General features: G+C 36.4%; 1 protein-coding gene across 1 annotated transcript in view; it reads left to right on the top strand.

Moving 5' to 3' along the window:
- The window catches only part of LOC108686058, a 229,839-nt gene that overhangs the window by 121,818 nt on the left and 94,330 nt on the right, over positions 1-13,691 (top strand). Inside the window, exon 3 of the mRNA XM_018191122.1 lies at positions 13,421-13,633. Coding sequence (XP_018046611.1) covers positions 13,421-13,633 — 213 coding nt within the window. The remainder of the gene's footprint in view (positions 1-13,420; positions 13,634-13,691) is intronic.

Here is a 13,691-nt window from a genome sequence, read left to right as displayed (position 1 = left end):
TATATATATATAATCGATATTTACTGATATTATTAAGTGGCGGATGGCACATAATGAAAGAGGAAGGAAGAAAGCGGTCATTTTATTAACGATATTAGAAATTGCTTTCTATTAAAAGTAAAGAAGGAGAATATAATCTCTGCGTATTAACATAATAACATGATGTTTGTTTATAAACTATATCGATATCGAGGGAAGAACAGAGAGAAAAAACAGAGACAGAGAGAAAAGTTTGATACCAGGAAATGTGATTTTGTATGATATGAAGTAGCTTCTCATGATGGTATCTGTAGCTGTAGCAAATCCCTCGATATAACTAGGTTTAATGCCTATGATTCTTTCACGTTTGGCAATTTATCGATATTCTCGCATGATTAGTAATACCATCAATATTCCATACATAGTAACAATAATATATCGATGCTATTGCGAGAGGAGGTCTATTATCGGCATATCTAAAAATAACATCAAGCGGAAGCTATCGACGTCTAATACGATAGAATCTCGATTACCTTATCTTGAAGTATCGTTTGAGTTCTCGATGGTATCGCTGAAATGACTTCGAACGAAACTCAATGTTGTTTGGACCTTCTCGACAATTGTTTGAAAGAGAAAGAGAGAAAGCATAATGATTCGATCGCAATACCGACGTAACGAAACGTGCCCGTGTTAGCTGCTTGCGTAGGTGCGCTTGCGTAAGCGAAATGATATTATACTTAGCGGAACTCTCACCGAGAGACGTCGAGCTTCTCTTCGTATAAACGTTAAGTATACACCGCCCATAGCTCGCCGAACTGATGAATAATGAAGCCCCTTTCATCGCGCGCTGACGAGAGAGCACGAAAGATCGCCACCCCGAAGGACGCGGTTTTTGCCCGGCGGTTTCACCGGCAGGATGACACGTGTAATGACAAATTGCACGCGATGCACTAACAGAGAAACGCTTCGCATATGCGTATAATGCCCACCGATTCTTCATCAGTGTAACAAACTCATGACGAGTGATTTTCTTTTGCTGGCGCAGGTATAGTGACACTGCATTCAGGAGGAATAGGAATTGAAATTAATAGAACATGCATATTGGCAACATTTTTCGTAACTACGTAATCTGTAGCAATTGAAATTTACCTTTTGATCGCGATTGCGACATTTCATTGAATTTATGCTCGTAGATGAGATGTCTATATTTAAGGCATGTCAAAGCAAAACGTTGTAATAAGTGTCATTTTTTAAATTTTTCAGAAGAAAGGAAAAACTTATTTTCTTGAAAACTGTTATTCCAAAAATTTGACAAAAATAACTAAACGTGTGAGCAATCAGTCTCTGCAAAAATTTTTAATTAAGTAATTGTAATTTTATACATAAAAAATGTGTTAAAGTTAAAATTTCAAGACGTTGTAAGTTCAAGTACAGAAACAACAATGTTACAATGAACTAAGAACTTTGAAGTGCTATTTATTTTTCTTCGCTTGTAGTAACACTTTCCATGCCGAATATTAGTATAATGAGAATATTCTGTATTTACAATCCCTACAATAGTTTCCATATTTTGGCATTATAACATTTTGCTGTGCCACGCAATTAATAGCAATGACGTAAATCTGAAAAGATTTTGTTAAGAAAATTTAATTTAATTTATTGCATATAAATAAGGTTTACATGAAAATTACATGGAAATGGGAATGTTTGATTATTAGACAATTGAATAATGTTAATAGTAATTATATTACAGCGAGAGACGTGCAATGCAGAGTAACAAATAATTATATACTGTAATAAGTGAACAAACGAGCAGAAATACCACGCATGTTAACGCGCCATTAACGTTTACCATTAACATCAGGTGCCAAGAAGCGTGCCGCACCGAACGAACAATCGGACCCGGAACCCGAAGCACCGACAGCTTGAGAGTACGACGAGCTTGCATAATAATTCTAGCAGACTGCTCTCCTCCGACGCAGTCACGCATCGATGACTAGGCGAGGTAGCTAGGCGTTCATACGCATGCACGTACGCATGCACACTCACACGTGTGGTGGATTGATGCAAGTGTTCGTAATGACTGTATGGGAGGCACGGCAAGATACATGCATGCACCTGGAAGAGGTAGCCTGCGGCTAACTAGCGCGGCGGCCGGGAAAGAGAGATAGTGCTCCGGACGATCACTCCGTAGCATCATCCGTCGGGAACGGTGTTCGCGTTCCAGAGATGTATATTACTACTAGAGAAATACGTACTAGAGATGGATCAAACTTTGCAAGTTGTTTCGTAACAACGTACAGCAATAGATTTGGAAGGATTAGATTATTAGAATAGATTTCTCGAGGAAACTGTTTGCTATTCGCTATCGAGACTTAATGAAGCGTGTTTGAGTGGACAATCTGATGAATGCACAGATGAACGATGACTGGTTCAGAAATATTATTAGTTTTCAAGTTGATTGCTAACGAAAGTATTATCTCTGTATAAACTTGCATATGATATTCAAGCACATATATATCTGATTTATTACATCACAAAATGATAATAATTCTAGCATGAATTTTAAATATTTACACTGAAAAAATTTAATAAAAATATTAATAAATATTTCTTTGAATAGAATTAACAATAAGTAAACATTTACTTACAGTAAATAAATATTTACTCAATAAAGAACGATAATTAAATCAAATCAATAATTTTTGTATCAAATAAATATATATTTATATTAATAAATGGACTATTCACACACACACACATACACACACACACACACACACACACACATATTTATTAAAATTTAATATTTTTTTAGTGTACAAACTGTTCAAATATTTATTAAACGTTATTTCTAAATTAAATTATTTCAGTTATATATTCTATATATGAATTCTATGTATGAATTAACACATGCGAAAATATTTCGATTCAATCTTACCTCTCTAGTTGGGAAGTGGCTTTTTCAGAAGAGCTCTTACTTAAACTTTCGAGGATGTGCGTGCATCGCGCGGAAAAAAGTAATGCATATCATGCGTATTTGTCTGAAGGCTTTGGCAAGAGAGAAAAAAAGAGCACCGGAAAGACGCTCTTTTGGACTGATACATTGTCAAGAACAGCGAGGCGCAAGTACCGGATAATTGAGATTCTCGTACGCGGAATTATGCACGAAGGCGCACGCGGGCACGCGATAAACATTCGTTTGCGTCGTGATCCGCGAAAAGATACTGCCTTTCTGATGCATACATCGGGATTACCTCGAGGTTACTATTAGGTGCCCGTTTGCAAGAGGAACCATGCTGCTAAGATACGCTTGAACAATGCAAGTGTGAATAATGTTGCAGTGCAAACTGTTGTGATAAATAGCGAACACACTCATTCAAAAATTTGGATTTGATAAAATGTACAGGAGTAAGATATTAGGAATTTTTAAAATAAAATACCGAATTCACGTATAAATTTTATATAAATCATTAGAGATCTTGTGTTATTTTAAAAATATAGGTAAAATAAAAATATAGATGCTTAATTACAATTTTTTTTATTGTTTCCTGAAGAATACTGAATAGAAAAGATGATTTTGCTAAAATAGGTAAATAAAAATTTAGCTAGATACAGCTTTGAAAATAATTGTGTTGAACTATCCAAATAATTATGTAGATCTCAAGCCAACAAAATTATTTTTAGATTTATATCTAATTAAATTTTGAGCAAATTCTTTCTATAACAGATTTCTTTGTGTAACAGATTTTCCTTCATGTCGCATTTATATAAAATGGTTTTGCTAAAATATCTAAAAATTTAACTAGATCTGAAAATAATTGTATTAGATCATTAAAATAATATAGAATGTTGCTTATATGTATACAGAACACTCAAGCTGCTAGAATATCAAAATTTTTTTGTAACATTGTTCATTATACTTGAGTTTCTTACGTAATTATTTTATAGCCTAACAAAATTATTTTCAGACTTATATCTAGTTAAATTTTTGGACATTTCAGCAAAATCGTACTTTTCGTATAACCTCTGAAATAACAAAGCTAAATCTGTTGCTGTTGCAAAATGTAAAAAAACTATTATGTAATTTAAGTTTGTTTGAAATAAAGTTCTACGCGCGCTATCGCATGCACATGCAACACTGCTGTTAGCAGCTCATCACCGATATATTCACGCTCGTTGGTTTATACGTGCGTGAATTTGTTTAATAAGTAATCACGGTGCCCGAGGCGACGTCATATGACCGCACGCTGAGCCGTTCCACGCAAAGTACGAACTTCGGTCGTTCGCGTTGATCGCTAGCTCGCGTGAGCTCGCCCGTTCCTAGGGATACTTGGCGTTATCCAAGTACCTGTTCCACGTCGCTTCCTGCTCGTCGCGATTGTCTCCAATTGACATGTCCCCGGATATATCGTGAATCTCCGTTATTAATTTCGCTGCCGCGTCCCTGTAATCGTGACTCACGCGACATTATCATAATTACTATGCGCGATACAGGGATGCGCATGTGCACCTGAAAGATACGACAATCTAACGCACCTCCGGCGATTCTGGGGAGGTCTCTCGACGCTAACTCATTGAACCGGCAAATGAATAGAGACGCTACTCCACGCCAGAGAGAAGAGCCGTTCATTTCCTATTCTCGCGATGAATTATAGCGGAGGAATTATCCGTGTCTTGTACACCGCGTACTGTAGTATGAGGTGTTCATGCGCGTGCAAATCCGACAAGCGTATACCGCGAGCACGAGAATCTCTTGTTCAATTCGTAACTTCGCCGTAGTTTCTTCGCGCATACGTCGCGAAAGAACACTCGGTAGAGGTGAACGCCACGATGACGTGAACTTGGGGCCGTCCAGAGGATGCGGGGGCAATGGTAATCAGAGACAGGATGCGTCTTCCTTTAGACCGACACTGTCTTATGCTACGCCAACAAAGCATATCGATAAGGAAATGATTGACGGTTAGCTAATTAGATGATGTACTTTATTAACGTTCGCTATATTTAGCGTTGTAAGCCTATTGGTGAGATGCATATGCGATTTCTCTAGGAATAGTCAAAGCAGATGAGATCTCTCTACATTATAATTTTACTTTTTTTTATTTTACATTTAATTCTTTCATTATTTCGCGATAAGGAAAATATTTTCTACGTAAAAAGATGTATTGAAAATAATTACAAACAAAAATATTAAAGATATTTTGACGAATTCATATTATATATTATTTATATTATGTATTATACTTTACATGAGATTCTTAATTAATGAAAAGATATTTAACAAATAAGTTATTAAACTAAATAATTTTGTTTTATCTTTTCGCAATGTTTTTCAAATATCTGATAGTTAACTAGACGATAGTTGGCTCGTTAATTTTTTTTTTATAATAGCAACAAGACGCATAGAATCAAGGAGGTGGATCTACGTTGTAGGTCCTTCATTGGGACAGGTCTCTCCTTAGTTCTGACCTTCTTGGCCTCGCCCCGAGATCGGATAACAATTGCGATAATTATACCGTGAGACCGATAATTACCTGCCGGCACGATGCGACGTTCACGGATAGCCGCGTAATAACAAATAGCCGCCGTCACATTTTCATGAAATGTCACATCAGATAATGGCAGGTTGCGATAGAAGCCGGAAAGAATTTGTGGCATGTATCTCGACAGGCGATACGCCCGATTTGTACGATGCGACGTCACAATGCAGCTGCAATGCGCAGAGATAAACGTCGCGAAGTACCGCCTTTCGATCTTTGCTCGCGTCCTAATTCGATAGAATTGCTTGTCATCTAGAAATATTAGACGCACATTTTATTGTTATTATTCCACATATATATTTTATATTGCACGCAAATCATTAATTTCTCTTTCTCGTTACAAAGATTTATATTTTATAAAATTACGTTTTTCAATTGTTTCTTGTTTTTAATAAATCATAAATATTGAATATCTTATTTTATTTTTATCCGAATACATGAAGAGATTATAAGTCTGTATCTACCGCCATTATATAAGTTTGTATCTCTGCGGTTTAGTATTTTAGTAGATTCTATATTTCCTGTTAATTTTCTCAATAATTTTTTATCATTCTTTTTTTCTTGGATTTGACTGTGCATTTGTCATGCAAAAAGTGATCATTAGTTGTGTTGGTCCAATGTTGTTATCTAACCGATACCGTATAATATCGACCTCAGTGCATCCAGGTGGGTGATGCTCATATAACAGTTACGGGAGTTTGTTCCTCGCGGATGGCAAAGGCGATGACTCGTGGCGCGCAGGTGATTGTGACGTGATACATGTGAAAGGACGATCTTTGAGGAAAGTGACCGTCAAATAGCTAAGTTCAAGGAATTTTTTCACTAGTGCATGGAGGGGTTCACTAGTGCTTCTTCAACCGGTCAGTTCCATGATTCTTTCTCAAGTGACGTTTTCAAAAGCCATCGGTTTACGAACGTATCCAGCTTTCTATTGTTCGCCGGTCATAGGCCAATCGCAGCCAGAGGACGCGGAGGACCTTTGGCTCCTACGCAGTAACATGCACATTGATCTCGTAATTCCCTTGCGGAAGTCCCATCGCAAAAGAAAGATATCCAAATGGATAATCAGATAGCCGACTTAAGAAATTTTATTTATAATAATCCTGGATAAAATATTCCGCGACAAATATAAAGATAAATTATGTATATGAGAGAGAATATGCTAAGTAAAGCGACATTCAATATCGTATAATTATTTTATACTATATTGTTAATATTTCCTTTAAAACAAACAATATAGATGTTCACTATAGCTTTCAAATGATCAAAATATTACGAAATAATTCTAATTGTTTAGGAACCGATAATAATTAAATGATAATTTTTAAGATATTTAAAATCTTTATATTATATTGTACAATAAGTATTTTATTAAAAATAATATATGTATATATACGCTTAATAATAAAACAAGGACAAGTTGATGGATATCTGTGATGAGAAACAGTCATATTATAGAATCTCCGTAATATAATGTCTACTTTGTATAATAGAATTTATACAGACAATAAAATTTATACAGATAATGAAAAAATTACGGAGAGAAGAGAGAGCTTCTCTGCGAGATGCAGCGAAAGAGATTGAGAATTTGCATTGGGGACCTCTTTAACACTATCTATTGCCGAGCGAGAGATCGACCTCTCGCGAAGTCGAGCTCACCAGACAAGATGTCTTGACAGACGAAACACGAATGAGATGGCGAGACTTCTTCTTTCTGTCGGGACTCGTTTTCGCATTTTCCTCATGATCTTGCATTGTTAACTGGTAGCTGAGAAACACCGCACGCGCTTGACAGAGATTTACCGTCAGGAAAGTGAGAAATAGGGAGAGCGGTTCTCTTCTCTTATCACAGATTGACGCGATGTAATATCTTAAAATCCTGCTTTAGCTAATGTTTGTTTTACAGCAATATAGTTTATATTAATCTGTGATATTTTATTGTACGTTTTTACTCGGAAACTGGCGTGGAAATTTTCGTAAAAATAATTTATAATATTAGAGTATCAATGACATTAATAATAAAATATTTTATGGCATTTAATGCCATTGAAAAAAAAAACATTTAAAATCGTGAATATTTCAGTAAAAATATATTATGAAGTAAAAAAAAAGTATATTTTGAAAGTACAAATTTACAACAATGTGTTCATTTGTTAATAATGAAAATAATATTTTAAAAATTTAGATACGCTGATGTACATTGAAATTATCGTCACAAAAATTGATGTAAAGATGTATGTTTAATATAAATATAGAAACGAATTAAACCGTGAAATTCTTGATGCATTTTATTGTGCATTTTACTGTTAAATAAATTATGTATTTTATAATTTGAAATATTTGCGTTTTACTTTTACATTCACAGTCGAATTAAATCAATGGCTTTAATGATACCGGCACACTAGTACATTCAACTGAATTCACTGATTCAGAAAATCGATATTATGAGCATTGATTTTATGTATATGTAAGTATTCTTAAGACTTCTACGGGTGCTTTCTATATAAAGATTATGTGTTTCGCGTACATACAGTATCAGGCTGCTCCTCGCCCTGATGAAGTGGACTACAAGGTTCACGAAACATTGGCGTTCCAAGAATGGATCTGGACACGGAGGAAACCCACGAAACGCATAATCTTTATATATGTAAATCTTCACGATCAGTAATCTTTTATTCCGATAATTGCAAATATTTTGCATAGCAGACACTTTGGTGTCGAGACGAAAGATGCAAATAACAGCGACGTCTGTCATAGACTAGGATTTCTGTCGTAAATATTCAGAAACATTCATTGCGAAACTGCATTTAAAGCCGCAACTTTAAACACATTTATGTTTGAGAGTGTACTAATGAATTCATTCAAATCGGGTTCTGCTATACATTCACAAAGAAATTTCGTGCTCATGCGATCATAATGTAAACGTTGTCTTTGCGTCTATTTAGCTATTTTTTTACATACTATCGAAAGATTTGAGGTGAACACGTACTTATACACGAAGTTTTCTTTTTTAACTGATGATTGTAGAAATGGTACTTCAATATTCCTCTGAATTTAATTTTTAATACTCTATCTCGTCATAGATCGTATATTTATTTTTGATTATACTTTTATGCAATTTACTCATTCAACGCGAGTATCCTGTGTGTTGTTTTTATGTTTTTATTATTTTTGGCTATAATAATATAATATAATTGATATGATTTACTTCACATCTATCACTTTTCGAATAAATATTTATATTTATGTTATTACATTAGAATACAATAAATTTTTCTTCATCTATCTGTTTGTATGCCTACGTGTTTAATTGTAGATGCTGCTTTAGCCAAGCGTTGATCGGTGCCGTTGCCACGTCGACGTCGGTCGGCAACTCGCGCGCTGAAAGGATGCCGGTATAGAGTCTAATCTGCATTTTAAACGAGCCGTACCGCGAAGAGGGAATCGGCTTGTGCACGCCTGTGTTCATGGCACGTTTACTGGCCAGACCCGTCGCGTTCTATGCACCGCCCGCATACATACATCCCGTTGCCGCATCCGTGGCACGTCTTGCAAGTCTTTGCCAGATCGCATCTCTGCGGTATTCACCTCGGTTTCCTTTCTGTAGTACCGAAAGTTCTATATTGAACCATGTAACATACATGGTAACATACATATTCAACGGCAATTCAACGCTATATTAATACGAGGAGAATTAGCAATTTTTTGTTATTCTGTTGAATTGATCAGTCTTGTTGATCGCTATTATTGACTTAAATTGACATTTATATAGACCATGTAAAGTTTTTATTAGTAAAGACGCATTGAATTTATAGCTTTGATCTCATCTTGAAAAATTCATGAAGCATTGTGTTTAAGCATCGTGTTAGGAATAGTAATATAGGAGATGAATAAATATTAGCACGAAGTAATTTAAATATATCGGTTAAAATACAGGATATTTTTAAGATTATAGTGGGCTTATCGTTTGATTACATCAAACATTATAATAGATCTAATAAAATCCGTTCCTATTTTTCGCTTATATTTGACGATTTATTCTTTCCGTCTATTTCTATTCGTCTTAGATCTTTTACACGAAATGTCCATATACATTTTCTTCATCCAATTAGCTACGCGATCAACACTTTGAGAAAAAACACCCAATAAAAATAAATTCAGGCGAATTTACGCAAATTACAATTAGCACCGTTGGTAACCCGATACATACCGTCGTAAATCCGCGCTCGCTCTCTCTTTCCTCTCAACCTCCGTGCTCGACCGTTATATTTTTTCGCGCCGAAGACGATCGCGGTTAAGACTTCTCCATTCGAATCGAGAGACGCGCTCGGGAGCACAGAGTGAAAGACATCCGACTCGGAGAAGTAACGATGTCATGCCGATTAATTTGATCGCAACATACACAGCGTGTTTACCACGGGCGGTCGGCGGGGCGCGTGCGCATTTTTTTTTTTACAGAGTCCGAGGAACAAGTCCGCGAATCGTTTCTTTCCTTCGCGCTCTCTCTATCTCTATCTTCCTCTTTTTCCCTTCTTTGCTTCCTCACTTCCTCGCGGCAGCCAGATCGCAATCAGTCTTGCCGGACTTTCATCAGATCGGACCGCTATAAAATTGTGTTTCGATGTATCCGCTCCGATATTTCCGCGCGTGCTACTCCAACTCGCGTGCGTGTATCTTCACTTGTGTGAGTCACGTAGATGCAAGCTCGTCAATGCATCGACCGCCGTGTGGTGCAGCAGCCGATTAATGAGCTCTCGTCGCATGCACGCGTCTGTCACTTTGACAGCATCCGGCACGGCAGTCAGCGCGTCTCCTATGAGTCTCCCTTCGCTTTTATCTTTCTCGTTTAATCGTCTATTACGGATTTTTTTCTTAGATCGAATGGATATAGCTTTAAGGAGAACGTGTATTTATGCGCTGCTCTCGCCGCACGACCGCATTAGCCAGTTAAGATGATGCCGATCATCCGTAAAACGGCGAATGATTGATTTGAAAACTTATCAAGTCAAAACAAAAAGAAGGTAGATCATTTCTAAGTCATTTCTATTTGTGATTTATAGCGAATTCGGGCACTTGCACACGCAAGATTAATACTAAAGCATACTAAAAGCTGCTATACTTGAAATTAACTAAATTAAATGTAAGGATATTTAAATATTTTTAATAATTATATTTAATAATAGTGTCATGTATTGTTTAGCAGAATAAAAATGTAAAATTTTGTCAAAATTAAATTATATCACTGCATTTAGGTATTTTATTTGGTTTTTAATGTGCACTAATCCGGTATAATTCAAGTCATCAAATTCACGATTACAAGTGTAAAAGTATTTAAAACATTGTTTTATTATATAAGCGATTAATTAAAATATTAAAATAAGATATTAAAAATTAAAATATTTTATTAATTTTTTCCATTTTTTGATTAAAATTTCCAAAATTTATTTCGTTTTATTTTTGTACAAAAATAATAAATGATCTTTATTTCTTCAAATTATTTATGTCTTTTTTTTTATAAGTATAGAAAGTTTATGATTCATATCTCTCCTTTGCTTCTATAGCTTGCCGGCATTAAGAAAGCAAGCGATTCCAATTTGTTGAAATGCTTCTCAACTCACCTTTCAAACTAGTCTCGATTCGTACCAATGCGATCATACTAGTCGCGCGTAACGGAACGTGCGATCGCGGCGCGAAAAATCGCCGATAACGTTAAAATTATTACGTGGCGATATGGCGCGAGGGCGACTGATAAATTCGCTATGCGTCTGAGAAACGAGCGAGTATCGAGAGAGATGAAATTTAATGCACCAGCGTTCGCACTTAGCCTAATACGAATTCCGCAGCGATAAGGTCTGATTTACGCCGGCTCTCGCTAGACCGCTGTCCTGTCGGGACCTTCCGTTTTGCCGCCGATCATTTTGAAAACATTCACACAAGGTTTCCGCGTGTGGCGTAGGTAAGCCGTGCTGCATATAAATCGAAGGAGGGAGGCAGTACATACATCGGTAAATCATGCAGTGAAAGCCGCTTAGTTTCGGCGCCAGATACATTCTCTCATACGGTGTTTATACCGCTAATGAGACACTTGGTTGACAGGCAAGAGGGCCTCTGGTTTCCTTATCGCGCATCATAAACGTCCGTCTCGGCGTCATGGTCAAACAACATGGCCTCTGCATTCTCTCTCGTAGTCACCTTCACACTGATTAGTGCGAAAGCGATTACGAGAGAGACTTAGACAATGTGGCATTGGACGCTTGATGAAATTTTGTGATACCGTGCTTTCCCCTTGCTGCATAGTTTCCACCTTAATTAAAAAAAAATTTTTTGGAGATATGAACAGTGAAAATTGATGAGAAAGCAAACGCGTGAAACTTGAAATTTTTTATTCGTACATGTACACTTTCAAGGGTTCGAATTAACACGATATATTGGTACCGTTGCCGAACATTCTTTTTAAAATTGTGTTTTTAAAAAGAAATGTTGTATTTTTAAAAAGTGAGCGGAGTCGCAGCTTTATTTTTTGTAGTGGTTCCATTTGCTTCAATGCAAACGGAAACACTACAAAATATATTATCTGTAGTATATAAATAAATCAATCGCAAAAAAAAAATTAAACTTAGAAAAGCGAAGCAAATATCTATAATAAAAATGCTGTTTTTACATTGTGTCAATGTTGATATTTTTCTTTGTCGTGAGTTAATTAGTTTTGCGACAACGAATTGATGAATCGTCATCGTATGGTCTCCCGATCGACCGACTCTATTTGATAAAGTTCCATTTCCCCACGGAATGCAGTCGTGCGTGTGTCTCGATAATGAAAATCGTGGACGACCGAATGGGTGCGTTTCATTTGCTTTTAATTACGAACCTGAAGCACGTTGTGTGCATTCAGTTGCCGCCCTTTATTTGCGCTATCCTACCGTCTAATTGCTTACACGACGAGTCACGTAGTCGCCGGTCGACATATGTATGTAGGCGTTATTGCAAGGTGCACTCGAGAGAGTCTCGCACCTTCGGCGATCTCTTCTCCTTCAAAGATGAGGAGATATGAGTCGTAATAAGTCAATATTAAATTAAATGCGATGGTGCCTAGAAATGAACATCGCGATAGTGTCGACAATTAGTGTGTGCTATTTGATTATAGCCTTATTTTTCAATTTTTTACATTATTTACAGTACGATATAATAGTTATTATATAATAGTTATTATATATCGATGGAGTTATTTATTTTTCAAATCTTTACATTATTAAAGTCTAAAAGAATTGTTCACTAATTGAGGTTTATTTGTGAGCATAATTGTTACATAATTAGTTATTTTTATTTAGAATTATGCTAATTATTACATGGCTTAACTATTATTAATGCAATTAACGTCAAACTTTCTAGTGTTGATGTTGTAATATTCTGGCATGCACAAATACTTCAAGATGCAATCTTCAACATTAATACATTCCGCGCAGAATACTTTGTCACTTTCTTTGCTTTGCGAAATGTTTTGACTCCGATTAAATTCCTGCTCATCAACTATGCTTTTCAACAGAGAAAGGACAATTACTGACTACACATCGTTTTAATTCTGAATATATCCTATAATCAACGCAATTAACATATCGCTTTCCAACGGCTTAATTCCTCCCGCTTTCATATACAATCTGCCTACAAAAATATAGCTTAATTCATAACTTTCGATTAATAGCTACAATTTTATTCTTAATTTTCTATTTTTATTGGGTATTTGAAAATATCAATTTCTCTTCAGCGGAATATTCGGGAAACAACGTGTGCGGAAGAGTTTAGCTTTATCAGAACATGATGAAAATTACGATGTTTAACGCGAAAGCATCCACATGATGATGATCAGAGGCGAGATATGACATGATCCATTTGTCTGATTGCAGGGAAACGAGGCGGTGGTGCCTGAGGGTTGGCCTCTGACGTTAGGCGGCAACGGCCTGATCTTGCAGCTGGGGGAGCTCGAGGCATCCGCACTGCGTCTTGGGGAATGTTACCTTTGCGTACGCAGCGCGGCTGCTGCAACTGCAACTGCAATCACCTCGTCGGTCAGCGGCGCTACGACCGCCGGTGAAGCCGTCGAGCAAAATACCGTTGAGGTGAGTCATGTCCCTTTTCATTTTTACCCCTCTTTCTTTGTATCCCCCCCCTCCCTCC

This window comes from Atta colombica, unplaced genomic scaffold, assembly GCF_001594045.1.
Source record: "Atta colombica isolate Treedump-2 unplaced genomic scaffold, Acol1.0 scaffold163, whole genome shotgun sequence".
NCBI lineage: Eukaryota > Metazoa > Arthropoda > Insecta > Hymenoptera > Formicidae > Atta > Atta colombica.
Note: the sequence above shows the minus strand (reverse complement) of the source record. Positions and strands in the feature narration are given on the sequence as shown.